At 46.8% G+C, this 23026-nt stretch overlaps 1 protein-coding gene across 3 annotated transcripts in view; it reads left to right on the top strand.

Moving 5' to 3' along the window:
- The window catches only part of stk3 (serine/threonine kinase 3 (STE20 homolog, yeast)), a 584348-nt gene that overhangs the window by 177328 nt on the left and 383994 nt on the right, over window positions 1–23026 (top strand). For all 3 annotated transcript variants that reach the window (XM_072468459.1, XM_072468457.1, XM_072468458.1), the window contains one exon: window positions 17194–17358. In XM_072468459.1, the coding sequence (XP_072324560.1) occupies window positions 17194–17358 (165 nt within the window). The remainder of the gene's footprint in view (window positions 1–17193; window positions 17359–23026) is intronic.

Below are 23026 nucleotides of genomic sequence, written 5' to 3' on the forward strand. Positions count from 1 at the left end.
CATCTGTCACTGCCCGGATGCACCGATGCACCAATGTCTGCGATATGCCGGACAGGTCCCCACTCGGTGCCTGGAATGACCCCGTTGCATAAAAGTTCAGGGCCACCGTAACCTTGACGGACACGGGGAGAGGGTGTCCCCCGCCAGTGCCACGCGGTGACAGGTGTGCCAGCAGGTGGCAGATGTGTGCCACGGTTTCCCGGCTCATCCGGAGTCTCCTCCTGCATTCCCGGTCCGTGAGGTCCTGGTATGACTGCCGGGGCCGGTACACACGGGGCGCCCTCGGGTGCCTCCGTTGCCGTGGGGCCGCGACGTCCTCCTCCCCCTCCTCGTCCTGTCGGTCAGGTGTCCCTCCAGCCTGGGCGGCTGCCGCCTGCCCCTCTGCGGCAGCCTGCGCCGCCTCTCTGGCACGCTCCTCCTCCTCCTCCTCATCCAGGGCAACATAGACATGAGCGGCTGCCACCACGGCGGCCAACATCACTGGATGGTCTGAAAACATGACGGCCTGGTGGGGGGGGGGAGGGGAACGACGACATGTCCTCATTGCCCATATCCCCTCCTCCCCCCAGCCAGGTGGCATGGACCGCATGGGTCCAACTGTTGGAGGCTGGCACCTGGCCAGGTGGACCAACTCATTTGCCCTCCCATCACCCTCCTCGGCACGGACCCCCTCCGCAACCTCCACCCCAGCACGGACCCCCCCCAACCCCCAACCTCCACCCCGGCACGGACCCCCTCCCCAACCTCCACCCCAGCACGGACCCCCCCCCCCCAACCCCCAACCTCCACCCCGGCACGGACCCCCTCCCCAACCTCCACCCCAGCACGGACCACCCCCAACCCCCACCCCAGCACGGACCCCCCCCCAACCCCCAACCTCCACCCCAGCACGGACTCCCCCCAACCCCCAACCTCCACCCCGGCACGGACCCCCTCCCCAACCTCCACCCCAGCACGGACCCCCCCCCCAACCCCCAACCTCCACCCCGGCACGGACCCCCTCCCCAACCTCCACCCCAGCACGGACCCCCCCCAACCCCCAACCTCCACCCCGGCACGGACCCCCTCCCCAACCTTCACCCCGGCACGGACCCCCTCCCCAACCTTCACCCCGGCACGGACCCCCCCCAACCTCCACCCCAGCACGGACCCCCCCCCAATCCCCAACCTCCACCCCGGCACGGACCCCCTCCCCAACCTCCTCCCCAGCACGGATCCCCCCCCAACCCCCAACCTCCACCCCGGCACGGACCCCCTCCCCAACCTCCACCCCAGCACGGACCCCCCCCCCAACCCCCAACCTCCACCCCGGCACGGACCCCCCCCAACCCCCAACCTCCACCCCGGCACGGACCCCCTCCCGGCACTCCCCCGGAGCCCAGCCTACTCTAACCACCCCCCCCCCCCCCGCCGCACACACACACACACAAGCCGAGACACACCTCTCCTCACGCAATCAGTCTGCGGCCACGCCATTTCCTGCCCAGAGCCAACCCCCCAGGCCGTCACTCACCTCCTCGCTGGTCGGCGTGAGCCTGGAGCACCGGGTCACGCCGATGAAAAGGAGGTTTGATTCACGTCGACGTGAACAGTCATCACGTCGACGGGACTTCGGCCCATCCGGGAGGGAGAATATCGGCAGGCCGAAGATCGGCTGCCTTGCGCAGACCCGTGACATTCTCCGCGGCAGCGGCGCCATTAACGCCCCGCCGACTTTTCTCCCTTCGGAGACTTCGGCGGGGGCGGGATTCACGGCGGCCAACGGCCATTCTCCGACCCGGCGGGGGGTCGGAGAATGACGCCCATGATCTTGCAGATTATTCACTTCTGGGACCGAACCAAGATTCTCCACCGTGTTTCTGCTACTCTGAGGTACGGCCAGGATTCTCTGACCCCGTGCCGAGTCGGAGAATCCCCGGGGGGACGCGAGAATCGTGCCCCGACGCCAGCTTCCCTATTCTCCCCCGCTGATTCTCGGGCGCCCGCGAGATTCCCGCCATGCCAGTCGGGGGCCATTCAAAGCGCCCACCCCCGCGATTCTCCGGGCCCCGACGGGCCAAATGGCCGCCGCGTTCGGCTGAGTCCCGCTGGCATGAGTTACTCGGGTCCCACATGGCGGGACCTGGAAAGTGTGTCTCCAGGGGCCGTCCTGGGAGGGGCGGGCCCCCACGGTGGCCTGGCCCGCGATCGGGGCCTACCGATCGGCGGGCGGGCTGGTTCCATGGGGGCCTATGTTCCAACACGCCGGGCCCCTGTAGGGCTCTGCCATATTGCCCAGGGGCCGGCGCGGAGAAGGGAATCACCGCGCATGCGCGGAATCACGCCGGCCGTTCCGCGCCAGCCAGAGCTGCTGGGACCACGCCGGCGCTGACTTAGCTCCCTAGGAAGGGGAATATTCCCCATTATCGGGGACTGTTGACGCCTGAGTGGTTGCCGCTGCTTTTCACGCCGGCGTGGGACATTGCCCCATTATTGGAGGATCCCGCCTATGGTATTTGGGGTCCTTTCACTAGCAATTGGGGACTCTCCAATTCTCTTTAAATACCTCATGAATATGGACATCTCCTCAAACATGAGCCTCAGTTCTTTCTTGCTCAGTGGCTCCAAAATCAAAAACACCCTAGTTTCTGATAGCCCTTTGCTGCTGGTATCAGGTGCTTCAAAGCACACACTGCTGACGGCTTTCTCTCGTAGCCTGTGTCACAAATAACCCAAATGCCGCCCTCCCAGACAGAGATCCAAACAAATTAACATTACCATCCCAAACCCGTCTTTTGATCTGAATAGCATATTGATATTTGTTCATAGATACCTTTCCTTTCTGACCAGTTGCTTTTCAACCTTTATTTGATCTGGGAATGACATGAATAATTCACCTTTCTAACTGAGGACAATTCTCAGATTTTCATTAGTGGTTCCCCAATTAAATGGGCCCTTCTGCCATGTTATGGCTCTCAAACTTCTAACCCTCAGCTTGTCAGAATATGTGGAAGGATCTTTTATGTGAAGGTATTTTGGGTGATCTGACAACTTCTGACTTTCAGACTTTCAATGACCTTGTATTCACAAGTTTCACTTTCCTAAAGCTAGAAGTTATATTCCTACAATGTCTAAATCATGAAATTAAGACAGTTACACAAAATATCTCTATAAAACCTCCTCTCAACCTTCTTTTCACCTAGGAGAACAGCCCCAACTTCTCTAGTTTATTTGCTTGGCTCGAGGGATGAGGAACTTCAGCTATTTCACATTTCTCTCTTCTGCAGCCTTTCAAATACTTTCTCAAGTGTGGCCCTGGAACGAGGCATAGTATTCCAGTTGACGTCAAACCAGTGTTTCATACAGGTTTAATACAACTTTCTTGCCTTTCTACTCGATGCCCCCATTGTAGGCTTTATTAACTGTTCTCTCAACGTGTTGTGCTAACTTCAATGTTGAAACGTTAATTCTGTTTCTCTTTCACAGATACTGTCATACCTGCTGAGCTTTTCCAATACTTTCTGTATCACTATCAACCTGATTTGATTTGATTTGATTTATTGTCGCATGTACCGAAGTACAGTGAGAAGTATTTTTCTGCGGCCAAGGGAACATACACAGTATGTACATAGTAGACAAAAGAATAATCAACAGAAAACATTGACAAATGGTACATCCACAAACAGTGATTGGTTACAGTGCGCAACAAGGGGCCAAACAAAGCAAATACATGAGCAAGAGCAGCTTAGGGCATTGTGAATCGTGTTCTTTCAGGGAACCGATCAGTCCGAGGGGGAGTTGTTGAGGAGTCTTGTAGCTGTGGGGAGGAAGCTGTTCCTATGTCTGGATGTGCGAGTCTTCAGACTTCTGTACCTTCTGCCTGATGGATGGGTCTGGAAAAGGCAATGCCTGGGTGGGAGGGGTCTCTGATAATACTGTCTGCCTTCCTGAGGCAGCGGGAGGTGTATACAGAATCAATGTGGGAGTGGCAAGCGTGTGTGATGCGTTGGGCTGAGTTCACCGCACTCTGCAGTTTCTTGTGGTCTTGGACCGAGCAGTTGCCATTCCAGGCTGTGATGCAGCCGGATAGGATGCTCTCTATCGCACATGTAGAATTTTGTGAAAGTCGATGCAGACATGCCAAATTTCTTTAGCTATCGACCATCTCCACTTCGGTACATTGATGCAGACAGGAGTGTGTGTTGTGCTACACTTCCTGAAGTCGATGATCAGTTCCTTGGTCTTTCCAACATTTAGAGAGAGATTGTTTTCGGTATACCATGCAACCAAGTGATTTATCTCCCTCCTGTAGTCTGATTCATCGTTGTTTGAGTAACCTCCCTCCAGACTGGACAAACAACCACTAACCTCTACTCTATTTTCTGTCATTCACACAATTTTGTATCCATATCACTGGTATATCTAATTTAGAGATAGGGAAACAGCTACAATACCAGCCAATTAACTCATGGCTTTCCTGTTACTTCACAGTTTGATATCCCACACCCCCTTCAAACTTGCACGTGCTGCAGTCTGCTCCAGTTCCCGACTTTCACTCACCCAGAAGTGAGTGATTCAGTTCTCTGGTCTTCCTGTCTCTGGTTCCCTCTTGTCACTTGTTCCATCTGTCATTCCCAATCGTTATTCTATAAAAGACCAGAAAAGCACCTCTTCCCTCACTGCATAAAATTCCCTCACTCACCAAAAATGGACGGCACGGTAGCACAGTGGTTAGCACTGTCGCTTCATAGCGCCAGTGTCCCAGGTTCGATTCCCATCGAGGGTCACTGTCTGTGCTGAGTCTGCACGTTCTCCCCGTGTCTGCGTGGGTTTCCTCCGGGTGCTCCGGTTTCCTCCCACAAGTCCTGAAAGACATGCTGTTAGGTGAATTGGACATTCTGAATTCTCCCTCAGTGTACCCGAATATGTGCCGGAATGTGGCCATTAGGGGCTTTTCACAATAACGTCATTGCAGTGTTAATGTAAGCCTACTTGTGACAATAAAGATTACTATTATTATTACTATTATGAATACATTTCCTGAGTTAAGTAACTATGCTGCCTAGCAGGACTCAGTCGAGCTGGATTTTGTGCAACCTCCTGCATTTTTACCTGATTCCGGTCCCACTGGCTAATGAACCAATTCTAATTAATCATCCAATTAACTATCTGTACAGCTGGCACTAGCAAGCAGCTTGTTTATCACTGATTAGGACTGAAGGAAACTAATATTTAATCTTGGAAGGAAGTTAAATTGTCTAGATTTTAGAAAAAGATCAACCCTTAAAATTCCTTTATTCACCAAATTCCCCAAGTAACGTAAGTATTGTGTTTAGCAGTACTGCATCGAACTGAACTTTGTGTGACTTACCTCACTTTCTTGGGAATCGGGTAGGGAAATGGCGTTGATGATCTTATTGACTGCTGGAGACGTCTCAAGGTGCTGTGTGGCCTACGCCTGCTCCTATTTCTTACAACAGTTCAAACACCAAATGTGCAGCAGTTTAAAAGCAATTGCAATTCTCATTCAACAATATAATTTCTTAAATTGGATAAGTTTTTGAAACCTTTCACCTGCTGGGAATAATCTGACTGATCAAAAATGAAGCTAAATGTTTTGGGTAGATAAAATTCACATTTTAGTGAAGGAATCTGAAATGATATTCCCTGTCAGTTGTTTCCTCTGCTTTCATTTTTGCTATGCGTGATTTAACATGCTAAAGCAGGAATGCTGTACAGATGTTAATAATAATCTTATCAGCCTTTGAATTTTTTATACTGTATTGCAGAAATTGATTTATTCTTGATTAGAGGAAGTTTCCTTTATTTTGTTTAGCCAGTCGCTTTGCCAATTCCACATTAGTGCTGTGTGGCATGGCTATTAATGCTTGTTGCTATGATAATTTGGGAATCTGATTTTATTGTTTGTGATGTGTTCTGCTTCATACGGAATAGTCTAATCTCGTCTGTCCCTAATCTATTTAGACACAAACACTGGTCTTACACTGCACCTTATTAGTGGGCAAAAACACTTAAGAATAATTTGGGTTTAATTTAATAAAATAATTATTTTAAATACTTTATATATCATTTCAAGTACAAAGAACAAAAAACAAGACAGCACAGGACAGGCCCTTCGGCCCTCCAAGCCTGTACCGGTCATGATACTAATCTTGGCCAAGTCCTTCAGCACTTCCTTGTGCCGTATCCCTCTGTACCCACCCTATCCATGTATTTGTCAAGATGCCTTTTGAACGCCGTTAATGTATCTGCTTCCGCAACCTCCCCTGGCAACATGTTCCAGGCACTCACCACCCTCTTGTGTAAAAAACCTGCCTCGCACATCTCTAAACTTTGCCCCACGGACCTTAAACCTATGTCCCCTGGTGACTGACCCCTCCACTCTGGGAAAAAGTGCCTGCCCATCCACTCTATCCATGCCCCTCACAATCTTGTAGACCTCGATCGGGTACCCCCTCACCTCCGTCGTTCTGATGAAAACAATCCGAGTCTGTTTAGTCTCTCTGCATAGCTAACACCCTCCAGACAAGGCAACATCCTGGTACACCTCCTCTCCACCCTGTCCAAAGCCTCCACATCGTTACTCAAAGAAATGCTCCATTTTCATGCTAAATTGGTTGATTAGGGAATTGTTCTGCGATTTGCTTTGTTCATTTTATAAGTTTGTTAATGGTAATCAATGGAGAGAATAATATGAAATATCTACATAATTGTCTGCAATCTTATTTCCCCCAAATTATTTTCATTAATTTAAGCAATTTTGATGTTTTTGCATACTTATTTTTCTTAAGAACACAATGCAGCTTGGAAATAGTTTACTCAAAGGGCTCCATTGCACTTTTATTCAAAAAAATAATTTTATGTGGATGTCCTATATTGTTGTACAAAACATGAGCTACATTCTGATTAGGATAGTTATTAAGTTGCAGGCATCAAATTTCAGGATGGCCATTCAAATTGTGATCTGTAGACATAGAACCATAAATACGTTGAACAGTTGAATTAAATGTCATTTAATAGGAGGCAATATTGTCTTGTAGTTCTTTGAGGTTTGTAGATGATTAGGCTAGGATGTGCAGTTTCTGATTCCAGTGATCTGGCTACATGTGGAACTTGTTGTATCTTACAATGAATCTGAAAAATCGTTTTTTTTCCTGTTTCCTATAATTTTGGCTTCCAGTCGTGTTGTACAGTCCAGTTATTGCAACTTGGTATTGTGTGATTACCACATCAAACATCAAATAGTAGCTGTGGTCCCTCGTGTTTAGTTGCCTTTTAGTTGAACTTGAGAATGAGTGGGCAGTGCTTTTTTTCACTTGTACATAGTGAGGCTGATGCAGTACCACAAAAGCATTTTTATGTGTGGGTGTGGGCATTTGTTGAGTGGAATCTTTAAAAAAAAATTATTTTGCATGTGCAGTTTGGTAACTTTTGAGAGGAGGTTTATTTCAGAATTCAAATTTAACCATTTACCTTGGGAAGATTCAAACCTGGAATCCCAGGGAAATGCTCTAGATTTGTGGTTTACCAGTTCAGTGACCTGTATTACTGGGCCCCAGGAGGAACCCAGAAAAACCTTTGTTCATTTGACAAATTCATTTTGATTCTTTGCATACATTTTGCAGGGACGGATAGTTCTTTTAAAATTTATGAGGAACATTGATGCTATCACATCAACAGAGATTCAAATAAATAGCCCTCAACCTATTGTTATGGATATATAATTGGAACAAAATAAAGTTGCGGATCTCAACATGGTCTTACTTATTTGATCTGACGTTCAGATCCAGTCCTAAGTGAAATAAGCACCAGTCCATCTTTATGTGTCTCTTTGTAACGGTCAGATTAGAAGTGGTAGAATGGCTCCCCCCTCTTTCTGCCTCTTGGTTGACCACAGTACGTGTTTTAAAAATAATTTGCTTGTCAATTCAGTGAGTGTTTAACTGTTTAAGTGCTGCGTCTGTAGAAGACACACACACAGGTTTTCTTTTAAGTTTTAAGAAAAGAAGAAATGGTGTTTGTTTTCCAAATAACCAACAAATTAAACATACTAAACACGCCCCAGTTAACACACATGCACCCAAGACATTTCACTCACAAAAACTAGGTTATAAGGAGGGAGGGTAGGTTCAATTATTTAAGAGTGTCCAGATGAAAGTAAATCGGGGCAGCACCGTAGCACAGTGGTTGGCACAGTTGCTTCACAGCGCCAGGGTCCTAGGCTCGACTCCCGGCTTGGATCACTGTCTGTGCGGAGTCTACACGTTCTCCCCGTGTCTGTGTGGATTTCCTCCGGGTGCTCCGTCTTCCTCCCACAAGTCCCGAAAGATGTTAGGCAATTTGGACATTCTGAATTGTCCCTCCGTGTACTCGAACAGGCGCTGGAATGTGGCGATTAGGGGCTTTTCACAGTAACTTCATTGCAGTGTTAATGTAAGCCTACTTGTGACAATAAAGGTTATTAGAAAGATTATTATGTATCATACTGTAGATTAAGGAGATGGACGGTTTCAGGCCTTGTTGGGTGATTTTTCTTTCCCCTGGAAACTGCGCAGAGACGATTTAAAGTCTTGACCAATGATCTCTGGCTTTTCCTCTGAAGTCAACATCCATTTGGTTTATGTTGCAGGTGCTGCCTGTGGGGTTTGGTTGGTCTCGCACTTGGATGATGGCTGGGAGAAAGAAAGAGACCTCCTCACCTTTGCACACTCACTCACTTACTTTTTGTGACTGACTCACCCTGGAAAAGCAGTTTCTTTATAAAACAAGCAGTCAGCTTGCTACCACAAGACCTCTATTCACAATCTAGCCAGTTATTAAATATGGTCACAGCAACCTGTTAAACCTCATTCCAAGTCCATTGTTTGTGTGCTAACTGCTTGCTCTGGTGAGTTGTCTGAATGAACTGGGTTGGTGACCTTCCTCAGCCAGGGTCCACTGTCTGAAGTGATCAGATTAAATGGCTGGTGAAGCCCAAAGTGATGAGTTTAACTGTTGGTCTGCACCCATCTGAATGAACAATTTCTGTCTGGCTGCCCGTGAGTAGTTCAGTGGATGGGCCATTCGCACTCATTTAAGTTGATATTTTTGGCAGTCTACTTCCAAGCAGCGCATATACTTTAAGAAGCCTTACAACACCAGATTAAAGTCCACAGGTTTGTTTGGAATCACTAGCTTTCGGAATGTAGCTCCTTCATCAGGAGCTACGCTCCGAAACCTAGTGATTCCAAACAAACCTGTTGTACTTTAACATCATATATACTTTCTGATAGTTTTGTAATTTGCAAGGGGAAGTCATGTAAATGCTCGGTCATTTTAAGAACTGCAGTTTAGGCCACTTAAAAAATACTTCTGTTTTGCTTTTAAAGACTTTTCTCATGGTTTCAGTTCACTCAGATACTGTCAATTTTGATAAAACATGGCTTTGTAACACTGTTAAATGAGGTTGTCTTGACAATTGGCTTGACAGTTCAGGCTAACATCCAACTTAAAAATTGAAGCATTGTACTTGATCCCCGTGTTGTAGCACAGTTCCAGTTTTTAAATATTAAATTTCCATCTAATTGTGGTGAGAGCCACACACCATGAGAATCATAGAATTAAACAGTTTCTCGTTTTTAACTCTAGATTGGATTTTGTATTGTATTGGATTTTGTTTATTGTACTGAGGTACAGTGAAAAGTATTTTTCTGCGAGCAGCTCAATAAATCATTAAGTACATAAAAAGAAAAGGGAATAAAAGAAAATACATAATAGGGCAACACAAGGTACACAATGTCACTACATAAACACCGGCATCGGGTGAAGCATGCAGGGTGTAGTGTTAATGAGGTCAATCCATAAGAGGGTCGTTTAGGAGTCTGGTAACAGCGGGGAAGAAGCTGTTTTTAAGTCTGTTCGTGCGTGTTCTCAGACTTTTGTATCTCCTGCCCGATGGAAGAAGTTGGAAGAGTGAGTAAGCCAGGTGGGAGGGGTCTTTGATTATGCTACCCGCTTTCCCCAGGTAGCGGGAGGTGTAGATGGAGTCAATGGATGGGAGGCAGGTTCGTGTAATGGACTGGGCTGTGTTCAGGCCTCTCTGAAGTTTCTTGCGGTCTTGGGTCGAGCAGTTGCCATACCAGGCTGTGATGCAGCCAGATAGGATGCTTTCTATGGTGCATCTATAAAAGTTGGTCAGAGTTAATGTGGACATGCCGAATTTCCTTAGTTTCCTGAGGAAGTGTAGGCGCTGTTGTGCTTTCTTGGTGGTAGCGTCGACATGGGTGGACCAGGACAGACTTTTGGAAATGTATACCCCCAGGAAGGCTGCATGATTTTTAACAGCTCCATTAAATTTCTCCTTGCCCTTCTGCACTCTGAGGAGAATAACACCCTCCGCACATTACTGAAGTCCTTCACACCTGGTCCCATTCTCGTAAATAAAAGTAAAATACTGCATATGCTGGAAATCTGAAATAAAACAGAAACTGCTTTGGAGACCTCACATGAGTGGTTAGCACTGCTGCCTCACAGTGCCAGGGGACCGGGTTTGATTCTGACCTTGTGTGACTGTCTGTGTGCAGTTTGCACTTTCTCCCTGTGTCTGCCTGGATTTCCTCCAGGTGCTCTGGTTTCCTTCCACAGTCTGAAGGTGTGTAGGTTAGGTGGATTGACTGTGCTAAATTGCCCCTGAGTGTCCAAAGATGTGTGTAGGTTAGGTTCAGCGGTTATTTGGATAGTTTATTGGGAGTGGGCTTGGTTGGAATGCTCTTTGGTTTTCTATTTTGGAACTTTTTTCTTTGGTGATCACTCCCTAACAGTCTGATTGTTCGCTGAAGATACTCCATGTTACCGGTCAGAGGTTCTATGGGTCCTTACAGGACTGATGATCCTGATTCAAAAGTGCGTCTTTGGCCGCACACTTGGCAGGTGTCCCCAGGAAGTGGGATCGGTCCTTGGATTCTAGATCACCGGTCTTCCTTTCTCAGGCTCCTTCTCCGGGCCTCTTGCCGTCTGGTGTCCTCGAAGAAATGAGTCCCTTCAAACAGGGGGTTCCTCTTCTGAGCAAGGGTCTCCCAGGTGTTGATATCAGTGTTGCATTTCTTGAGGTAAGCCTTCAGGATGTCTTTGAAGCACTTCTTTTGCTGTCCTCAAGCCTTCTGTGAGCTGTGCAAAGAAGATTTGCTTTGGCAGTCAGGACTCTGACACCCTGAGCACATGGCTGGCCCAGCAGAGTTGGTTTCGGGTGATCATGACCTCGATGCTGGTGCTCTTGGCTCCTTCCAAGGACACTGATTTTAGTACACCTGCCCTCCCAGCTGATGCAGAGAATCTGTCTCAGGCGGTGTTGATGGTACAGCTCCAGGGCCGTGAGGTGGCGTTTGTAGGTAGTCAAAGTGTCTGGGCCAGATAGAAGAGTTGGGAGGATGACTACCTGGTATACAAGGATCTTAATGTCAGCACGGATATCGAGGTTGCCAAAGACTTTTGTCCGAAGGCATCTGAAGGTGGCTTTCCCGGATTGAATTTCTCCATCGACGTCAGCCTTGGCTGAGAGATGGCTCCCCAGGTATGGAAAATGTTCCACATTTGGGAGAGTTTCTCTTGTTCTTGAAGGAAGGAGGGATCTGATCTCGGGCCTGGTTTAGAACAGTGGGCTTAACAGCTGGCTTGTAATGCAGAACAAGACCAGCAGCGCGGGTTCAATTACCGTACCGGCCTCCCCGAACAGGCGGCGGAATGTGGCGACAAGGGGCTTTTCACAGTAACTTATTGAAGCCTACTTGCGACAATAAGCAATTATTATTATTATCTTTCCCTGGGGCGGGCTGGTAAAGGACTTGAATCTTTTGAGGTTGAGGCTGAGACCGATTCTTTGATCCGCGGAGGTGTCAAACATGGCTTGGAGATTCTCTTCTGAGAGAGTGGAAATGCCAATATCATCCACATACTGAAGCTCCAGGTAGTATGGAAGTAGCCATTTTGGATACTGGTGATGGCAATGGTTCCTCAGGGGAGTGAAGCCGGAGCCAGGTCAGTGGCACCATAGTGACTCAGATGCACAGGAGGGGCCAACAGTGTACTCCCAGCAATGTGACTGCCTCTTTATTATTCTTACGCTCTAACCCCCCACAAATCCATATTTGAAGACCCTACCAAGATATCATCCATCCTTACTGGGGATAACTGACTCCTTAATTAATAGTGCGACACCACCTCCACTTTAACACCCACATGCATCTCAGTTTTGGTGTGAAAAAGATCTATAAAAGCCACAGCAGTAAAGCACTAACATTGCTCACGAGCATCTCTGTCACTTTTAAACTCTTTCACAGAGGACATGTCACTCGTGGCCTCGATGTTCCCAGTGGAGATGGAGTTTGAGATGGGCCCAGGAAAATAGGAGAACCAGTCGGCTCTGTCGCTCGACATCTTCCAATTGCTGCTCATATTTTTCAAGGGAGTGCGATAAATGAAGCCCACTGACAAACGTCTGATTGAGGCAGTTAAGCTATTAAAAACAATTTGTGCAGAGCTTTTAATTTTGTTGAAACTGCATGAGTTCTACGGAGCTCCACCAGGAGTCTGACCTGTTCTGTCTTTTTCATGCTTTATAAATTGTACATTTTTTTTGTTTAACCTAACCTAATGCAGGACTAAACAACCTGTGGCTCCTTGCTTTCAGATGTGCTGCTCCTGCGCAACTTCCAAATGAACGCACACGTTAAACATTGAATGAGTTTTCAAAGAATTGTTCCCCCAGTGTGCTTCCAATGCAGAAACCCATCAACTATTTAAACAAACTCTTGTTTGTTGTATGCTTCACCCCACCAGCAAAAATGGCATCTGATACTATTGACATGGATGGGCAGGCACATTAATCAATAAAACCTCACATTCACCCTGGCTCTGGCTGACCTGTTCGAAAACCTTACCCAGAATGGAACATTTTGGTCAGGCTTAATGATCTTAACACGCTGCGATTGGGTGCATGAACAACAATTAGGATGATTAGTCAAATTTAGCATGAGAATTTTTGATGGTGTGCTGGTACATGCAGGCAGGCAGGCAGATGAATAAACAAAAGAGCTGTGTGCTTCGTGGTAAGTCCGCCTCTGGAGTCACAGAACCGCTAATTAGTTTTAACAAGAAAAAAATATTTATTAAACATGGAAAAAATGGATTATAATAAAAGACTCCATTGCTTACCCGTTAACTTAATAAAATGCACACAGATGTTAAGATTAATATGGATGACAAAGACATTTCGGGCTGCATGTCTAATGGTCGCACAAAGTACCATTAAAAAAAATAAAAATTTTTAGAGTACCCAATTCATTTTTTTCAATTAAGGGGCAATTTAGCATGGTCAATCCACCTATCCTGCACATCTATGGGTTGTGGGGCGAAACCCACGCAAACACGGGAGAATGTACAAACTCCACACGGGCAGTGACCAGAGCCGGGATCGAACCTGGGACTTTGGCGCAATGAGGCAGCAATGCTATCTACTGTTTCACTGTGCTGCCTATAAAGTGCCATTTTTTTAAGGCATATCGATTGGCTGTGGTCAAATACACACTCTGCTCTGAAACCAAGTTAGTGTCTGTGAATTTCTCCTCAGAATAGCCCCAGATGATTTTCACACAAGAGTTTTCAAACTCCACTTCCAAAATATGCTTTAAAACTTTCTCTCGTAATAAGGCTTTCCATTCGCAGGTTGCATTCCGAAATCCACTCCAAGGACTTTTCTGAACAGAGCTCCCACTTCACTTCTACCAGTGAATTCACTCCAAGTTTTACACCAACCCCTTTTAGGATTCATTTGTCTTCACTGCTGTTCCACAGATAAATTCTGATATCCAGCCATCGATTGCTCCACAGTTATTTCCGTCAACGTCTCATAAACTGTAGCAAGACATCACAAACTTTAGAACCACGTCAGATACTTTTTTGACTTCTCACTAGCCAGCTCCTTTACAGTTCTGTGACTTGAAATGGACAGTGCCATGTTTTTCTCCCAGTTCCTCTTTGTTCCTTTAACTTCTGGCTTCCTGGAAACTCATCTTCCTTTCTCTAGTTTCCTTAAATTCTATCCTTTAGATTTCTGGCACTGGCTTTCTTGATCATTACACCATTGTATGGCTTTTCTTAACAAAGCTGAGAGGGCTATTCCCTCCCTAGCTGCCTGTCCCCAACTGCTGTAGCTTCCAGCTGAAACTAAAGACCAAAGGAAAGTTTCTTCCCTTACAAGGGCCTCTAGTACTCAGCAACTATATTTATTTTTCATGCCAGAGTTCCCCTTAATACAATAGAATCTCAGTTGGAACTGAAATCGACCCCCACACACTCAAACATATTTGTCCAGCATGAATCTATCTGTCCCTTCCAGGCACAGAAACATTAAATTATACACACCTAAAACTATAGCTTAATGTTTACCACTACAAATATAACTCCTTCAAAAAAAAAACCTTTGTTTTTCTAACACTGGCAAAACCAAGGGGGAGGGAGGTGCGAGGAATCGTCCGCTGGATGGAGTGCAGTTGATGTAGTCTACATGGGTAGCACGATAGCACAGTGGTTCGCACTGTTGCTTCACAGCGCCAGGGTCCCAGGTTCAATTTCCGGCTGGGTCACTGTCTGTGCGGAGTCTGCACGTTTTCCCCGTGTCTGTGTGGGATTCCTCCGGGTGCTCCGGTTTCTCCCCACTAGTCCCGAAAGACATGCAATTTGGTAATTTGGACATTCTGAATTCTCCCGCTGTGTATCTGAACAGACGCCGGAATATGGCGACTAGGGTTTTTTCACAGTAACTTCATTGCAATGTAAGCCTACTTGTGACAATAAAGATTATTATGATTATTAACCTGCAGATCCCTAGACACTAAGGGGAAATTTAGCATGGCCAATCCATTTATTGCATATCTTTGGACTGTGGGAGGAAACCGGAGCACCAGGAGGAAACCCATGCAGACACGGGGAGAATGTGCAGACTCCGCACAGTTACCCAAGGCCGGAATTGAACCTGAGCTCCTGGCACTGAGGCAGCAATGCTACCCACTGTGGCCCCATGCTGCCCTTCCTGTTTCTTATTTCTCCTTTTCTCGGTCCCACTAATTTTAATTGTGTTCTTTGATTCTGGACTTCCAACCAGGTTGACTCTGAAATTCCCTCTAAATTTACCTAACAACCCACTCAGTTGTAGGAAACCTCTAAAATATCAATAGGGAATGAAACCAGATGGACCACCTCGTATTAAAGTTGGAACTGGGAACAACAATAGCAACCTGAAAAATCCTCCTTATTAACATGTGGGGGCTTGTGGCAAAATTGGGAGAGCAATTCAAGCAACAACCTGATATTGTCAAACTAATGGAATCATACAAAGAACAAGAGCCTGCGCCGATCTTGATGCCCGCCTTAACAAAAACCTTCTGCACTTCCGGGGTCCATATTCTTCTGTTCCCATCCTATTCATGTATTCATCAAGATGCTTCTTAAATGTCACTATCATATCTGCTTCCACCACCTCCCCCGGCAGCGTGTTCCAGGCACTCATCAGCCTTAGTGTAAATAAAAGTTACAGGTAATGTCCTAGACACCACCATCACATCTCTGGGTACGTCCCAGATTTTTCTGAATGGAAGGTTGTGACGAGTGGTGTTCCACCGGGATCTGTGCTGGGGCCTCGTTTTTAGTATACATAAACACTTTGGAGGAAAATGTAGCTTGTCTGATGATTAAGTTTGCAGATGACACCAAGGTTGGTGGAGTGGGAGATAGTGTTGAGGATTGTCAGAGGATACAGTAGGACATAGATAGGTTGGAGACTTAGCAGAGAAATGGAAAATGGTGTTTAACCCAGACAAGTATGAGATAATGCATTTTGGTAGGTCTAACATAGAGGGGAAATATACAGTAAATGTTATTAGGAATATAGAAAGTCAGAGAGATCTGGGTGTGCCAGTCCACAGATCTTTGAAAATGGCAACACAAGTGGACAAGGTAGTCAAGAAAGCAGACGGAATGCTTGCCTTCATTGGATGGGGCACTGAGCATAAAAACTGGCAGAACTTAGGGAGGATTAAGTTCAAATGTATCTCCTCTATTCCTGAACAACTTCCTCTTTAAAGATCTTTCATAGTTCAGTTGTTGTTTTGTTCCCACTCTTTGATTCCTGTCCATCTTCGCCCGATCCCTTTTCAACTCATTGAAGTTAAATATTTTAATCACTTGATTATAAATTTTTGGGCCGCACGATGGCACGGTGGTTGTCACTGTTGCTTCTCAGCGCCAGGGACCTGAGTTTGATTCCAGAATTGGAAGCCTGCACGTTCTCCTCGTGTCTGCGTGGGTTTCCTCCGGGTGCTCCGGTTTCCCGAAAGACGTGCTTGTTAGGTGATTTTGACATTCTGAATTCTCCCTCAGTATACCCGAACAGGTGCCGGAATGTGGCGACTGGGGGCTTTTCACACTAACTTCATTGCAGTGTTAATGTAAGCCTACTTGTGACATTAATAACGATTATTATTATTATCCATTTCCATAACTGCAGTAGTCTAACTGCTTCCCGAAATACTCTCCCACCAAAACCTTCTCCACTTCATGTCCCAGAACTGGATTCTAGAGTATTTTTCTTTTTTTTTAAATGAGGGTTTGATGGCTGTTGAATGTTACTGCAAGTCAATATAAGGGCTGGTTTAGCACAGTGGGCTAAACAGCTGGCTTGTAATGCAGAACAAGACCAGCAGCGCGGGTTCAATTCCCGTACCAGCCACCCCGAACAGGCACCGGAATGTGGCGACTAGGGGCTTTTCACAGTAACTTCATTGAAGCCTACTTGTGACAATAAGTGATTATTATTATATAAGAAATGTTTCAGAATTATATTTGAAATCTTGTAAATGGAAGATTCATTTTTAGCCTTTTATTTCATGAGAGTATTTTTGTAGATGTATTTTCTTTTGTTCTCTCGGGTCTGATTGTAATGGGGCAAGCAAAGCCTGCTTTCATGCTGCCAACTGTCCCCTTTAACCAGCTTCTCAGAGGTGGAATACCCAGAGCATGACTGCAATAAATTATTCCTTTTTTATTCCCCTCCTTCCCTACTGGGGGTTTAAGTATTTCACAGTATGTAGTTAAATAGGTTAAATACTTATTTATAGTTGTTTAATACTGTGAACTAACATTTGGTATATGTTCTGATTACAGCTAATAGAAGATGAAATAGCAACAATTCTTAAATCCACCTTGAAAGGGCTGGAATACCTACACTTCATGAGGAAAATCCACCGAGACATCAAAGCTGGAAATATCCTCCTGAATACAGAGGGGCATGCAAAGTTGGCAGACTTTGGTGTTGCAGGCCAGCTGACAGTAAGTAGCCAAAAGGATTAAACTTTAAAAGCTGCTCTCAATCAGGTATGGCATGGTTAGATGCAGAGTAAAATTTCCTTTACTCTATGCAATCACTATGATTCAATTCCTGCCTCAAGCGGAACTCTTACTTGGCCACTGTGACATTACCTCATGGCTTTTCTCAGCAAATTGCTTTTAATTAAATGTAAGTGCAGTACATTAAATGGGTTTTCACTTCTGCAGATTTAAAGGGCCACTTACTCATCCTAGAGTTGTTAAGAGATGTCTGTTTTACTCTCTAAATAAATGTTAGACTGAGTAAAGATTGGCGCTAATTCTGTCCATCACCAACGGAATACAACATGTGGTGCCCCCCCCCCCCCCCCCCCCCCCCCGAAGCTCAGCTGTGAGTATCCAGATGTCGATCACAGACAGTACTTTTTCACCTCCTGTGGTTATGCCTGGATTCACCTATAGTCTACGAGTGGAAAGGCCAGTCACCTTTTTACTCTTCTCTGAATCATTGTCAATTTAGTATAAAAGAACATACTGAAGTATAAACAAAAAATGCTGGAAATATTCGGAAAGTTGCAGAAACTGGACTCCTCTATTTACCGATGCAATAATGATATTTCAAGCATAGCTCCCTTGTTAGGACAGTAGACCCAATGAAGAGCACATCTGGAATATCATCATCTTGTCTTTTCTTACAAACGTCAACTGACCTAAAAGAAAGAAGAGACTTGTATTTCTTTAGCACCTTTCATGATCTTCAGACGTCCTAATGTGCTTTACAACCAATACAGTGTAGTTGCTACCATCTTGTGGGAAACATGGTAACCAATTAGTATGCAGCAAGCTTTTTCGGGCAGCAATGTATTAAAGCCCAGATGATTTGTTTTACTGATATTTGCTCGGACACCAGGGATAATATGTATGTTCGTCTTCAAAATAGTGTCATGTGACCTTTATGTTCACCAGAGAGAGCTTTGAATACTACTACTCTTTATTAATGTCACAAGTAGGATTACATTAACACATTCCAAATAAGTTACTGTGAAAATCCCCTAGTCGCCACATTCCGGTGCCTATTCGGGTACACTGAGGGAGAATTCAGAATGTCCAATTCACCTATCAAGCATGTCTTTCGGCACTTGTGGGAGGAAACCAGAGCACCCGGAAGATACCCACGCAGATACGGGGAGAACGTGCAGACTCCGCACAGACAGTGACCCAAACCGGGAATCGAACCCGGGTCCCTGGTGCTGTGAAGAAAATGGACTAACCACTGTGCTCCCGTGCCACCCTCGTAAAGGGCAGAGGAGAGAAACCGGATTCAGTTTTTCCAATTGTCCGTTTATGGAGACTGGGGCTGGATTTGAATTTCCATTCGGGGCGTGAATAGGTTTGGGTGTGACTTGAAAATCATGTTCTCAGAGGGTGATACTGGAGACCTGGTGCACAGAGACCTGGGCGGAATTGCTGGTGCGGTGCGCCTTCGGGATTCTCTGTCTCGCCAGCTGGCCAATGGGGTTTCCAATTGTGGGCAGCCCCACGCCGTCGGGAAATCCCCAGGTTGCCGGCGCAACAGAGAATCCCGACAATGGAGAATCCAGCTACTGATGTCGCAAGATTTGGCATGGCGGATCCACCTGACCCGCACATCTTTGGACTGGGTGGGGGCTGGAGCACCCGGAGGGAACCCACGCGGACTCGGAAGACGTGCGGATTCCGCACAGACAGTGACCCAGCCGGGAGTCGAAACTGGGACCCTGGAGCTGTGGAGCAACTGTGCTAACCACTATGCTACCATGCTGCCCCTTTTAGTACTGATCCATGTTGAAGATTCTCTACCCCCAATGTTAGATAGTTCAAGCCACCACCACATAATGTTAGATCGTGAGTTCAAATTCCCAACGCCTTGGTAGAAAGAAATTGCCCCAACTTCCTCGATCATTCTGACAATCTACCTCTTGAATTTTATTCTTTTGTGGGATGTTGGTGTCACTGGCTAGGTGAGCATTTATTGCCCATGAGAAAAAGGTGGTGGTGAGCTGCCACATTGGAACAGCTGCCGTCCTTGTGGTGCAGGTACACGGTGCTGTTAGGAAACCATGACCGAGGAATAGTGACAAATGTCAAGTCGGGATGATGTGTGGCTTTGAGCAGAACTCCAGGCAGTGATGTTCCCATATACCCCTTGCCCTAGGAGCTGGTTTAGCACATTGGGCTAAATAGCTGGCTTTTAAAGCAGACCAAAGCAGGTCAGCAGCACTGTTCAATTCCCTTACCAGCCTCCCCGAACAGGCCACTGGAATGTGGTGACTAGGGGCTTTTCACAGTAACTTCATTTGAAGCCTATTTGTGACAATAAGCGATTTTCATTTCATAAAATCTGTGACATGAGAAATTGAGCTATGTGGTGACCCACCCCAAATGGCACAATTTTCTAAAAGTTTATTGTTCACGGTATTATACTACTATTATTTTAACACTGTTGATTCTAAAATAAAATTGTACTGTCGATGTTTGAACACAAAGTTTGCTTGCAGAGTATTTATCCCGTCGCATAATTTCTAACCCTATATGGGGCCTCAGGCAAGTTTGCTCACCCCTGCATCGAGTCCCTCAGCATTCATGTCAAGAGGCTAGAACACAAGACCAGTGATCTATTTCTGAGGCTGTATAAGGCTCTGGTCAGACCCCATTTGGAGTATTGTGAGCAATTTGGGGCTCTGTATCTAAGGAAGGATGTGCTGGCCTTGGAAAGGGTCCAGAGGAGATTCACAAGAATGATCCCTTGAATGAAGAGCTTCTCGTATGAGGAATGGTTGAGGACTCTGGGTCTGTACTCGTTGGAGTTTAGAAGGATGAGGGAAATCTTATTGAAACTTACAGGATACTGCGAGGCCTGGATAGAGTGGATTTTCCTTCTAGATGGTAGAGGTTGTGGGTTTAGAGGGTTATCTGGAGCCTTGGTGAGATCTGCAGTGCACCTTACATCTGCACACAACTGCCACTGACTTCCTGTGAAAGGAAAATCCTGATTGGCTCCATTATTTTATACATTTCAATTAAATCTTTACTCCACCTTTCCTCAGCCACAACTCCTCCAATATGATTTGCAGTGTGGCAGAACTGTAATACCCGCAATACCTGAGCCATGATGCTGCTTCCACTCCCTGATGCCATAAATCTGGCAGAATTGATGCTGTTAACGTGTGTAATGCATGTATACCCTCCCTGAACAGCTTGCGCTTGCTGTTTACTGCACTGGTTACGATATGAGCATCTTATTTTTTTATGCAATGTGGGCATTGCTGGCAAGTCAAGCATTTATTGCCCTGTGAGCTGGTGGTGAGCTACAAGCTTTGAACTTCTGCAGTCTGTGCTTAGATACACCCACTGATACAACTGGAGGAATTGTGAATTTTAAAAAAATATATATATTTGAGTACCCAATAAGGGGCAATTTAACGTGGCCAATTCACCGACTCTGCACATCATTGGGTTGTGGGGGTGAAACCCACGCAAACACGGGGAGAATGTGCGGGCTCCGCACGGACAGTGACCCAGAGCTGGGATTGAACCTGGGTCCTCGGTGCCGTGAGGCAGCAATGCTAAACCACTATGCCACTGCTGCATTAGGAATTGTGAATATGATCTTGTGGTTGAGGGAAGATCATTGAACGTGGTTACCTTGTGATGCTACACAAATTACCCAAGTTTCATTCTTTCCATTACTGATGCTAGTTTATTCTCCTGAACTAACTGCCATGCTGCTGTGCATGATAGGGTATATTGCAACAATGTTGGGCATACCCCCTGTGCAGTGTGACAGTTGTTCGCTCTCTCTCCTCTCTTTCTCTCCCCCCACCCTGGTGCAGCACAGCAGACTTGACCATCTCGCACATTATAAAACTGGGGGCACTGCCCTTTTAGCCACCCTTCCGTCATGTGGCGCATCACTCGCTGCAGCAGAGGGTCAGTCGCCGTCTCTGCGCGTATGTGGGCCAGACAAGGATCATCAGCTGGCATATTTGCTGCTGTCAGAGTCACGTGTGCCTCAATTTGACGCACGAACCCCTCCGCATCTGGTGGTGTGCTCACTGCTCGGGAAAGAGTGTCCGCCACTATGAGTTCCTTCCCCGGAGTGTAGATCAGTTCAAAATCGTACCTCCTGAGTTTAAGTAAGATGCGCTGGAGGCGAGGAGTCATGTCGTTCAGGTCTTTGTTAATGATGTTGACCAGGGGGCGGTGGTCAGTTTCGACCGTGAATCGTGGCAGGCCATACACATAGTCGTGGAACTTGTCCAGTCCAGTTAACAAGCCCAGGCATTCTTTTTCGATTTGCGCGTAGCGCTGTTCGGTAGGGGTCATGGCTCGTGAGGCATACGCAACCGGGGCCCATGATGACGTGCTGTCTTTTTGCAGGAGTACCGCTCCAATACCAGATTGGCTGGCGTCTGTTGAGATCTTTGTAGGGCGAGTCGTGTCAAAGAAGGCCAGCACTGGTGCCGTGACCAGTTTGTGCTTGAGCTCCTCCCATTCCCGCTGATGCGACTGGTGCCAGTTGAATTCCGTCGATTTTTTTACGAGATGGCGCATGTTTGTTGTATGAGAAGCCAGGTTGGGAATGAACTTCCCAAGGAAGTTGACCATGCCCAGGAATCTTAAGACAGCCTTCTTGTCAGCCGGTCGTGGCATGGCTGTGATGGCGCTAACCTTGTCTGCATCGGGACGGACCCCGGACCTTGAGATGTGGTCCCCGAGGAATTTCAGCTCCGTCTGGCCGAAAGCACACTTCGCACGGTTGAGACGCAGGCCATTTTGCCGTATGCGGGTGAAGACACGTCGAAGACGATGCATGTGTTCCTGCGGAGTGGTGGACCAAATGATGATATCGTCCACATATACACGTACCCCTTCGATGCCTTCCATCATCTGCTCCATAATGCGGTGGAATACTTCAGATGCCGAAATGATGCCGAATGGCATCCGGTTGTAGCAGAATCTGCCAAAAGGGGTGTTGAATGTGCATAGTCTTCGGCTGGCCGGGTCCAGTTTGATCTGCCAGAATCCTTTGGACGCATCCAATTTAGTGAATATGTTGGCTCGCGCCATCTCGCTGGTGAGGTCTTCTCGTTTTGGGATGGGATAGTGTTCCCGCATGATGTTGTTGTTCAGATCTTTTGGATCTATACATATACGGAGCTCGCCAGAGGGCTTCTTTACACAGACCATGGAGCTGACCCATGGCGTGGGCTCCGTGACCTTGGATAGGACCCCTTGGTCCTGAAGAATCTGCAGTTGTGCCTTGAGGCGGTCTTTGAGAGGCGCAGGAACCCTGCGAGGTGCGTGAACGACAGGGATGGCGTCCGGTCTGAGTCGAATCTTGTACGTGTGTGGCAATGTCCCCATGCCTTCAAAAACCTCCTGGTTGTGAGCGAGGAGGGAATGGAGATTCGCGTGGAACTCAGCATCCGGGAAGTCGGATATCTCATCTGGAGAGAGAGACATGATGCGCTGTACCAGGTGAAGGACCTTACACGCTTGTGCGCCCAGTAACGAGTCCTTTGATGAGCCCACAACTTCGAAGGGGAGTGTGGCCGTGTACCTCTTGTGAGTCACCTGTAGCTGGCAAGATCCTACGGACGGGATAACGTTCCCGTTATAGTCAACCATC

This window comes from Scyliorhinus torazame, chromosome 11 (genome assembly GCF_047496885.1).
Source record: "Scyliorhinus torazame isolate Kashiwa2021f chromosome 11, sScyTor2.1, whole genome shotgun sequence".
Taxonomy (NCBI): Eukaryota; Metazoa; Chordata; class Chondrichthyes; order Carcharhiniformes; family Scyliorhinidae; genus Scyliorhinus; species Scyliorhinus torazame.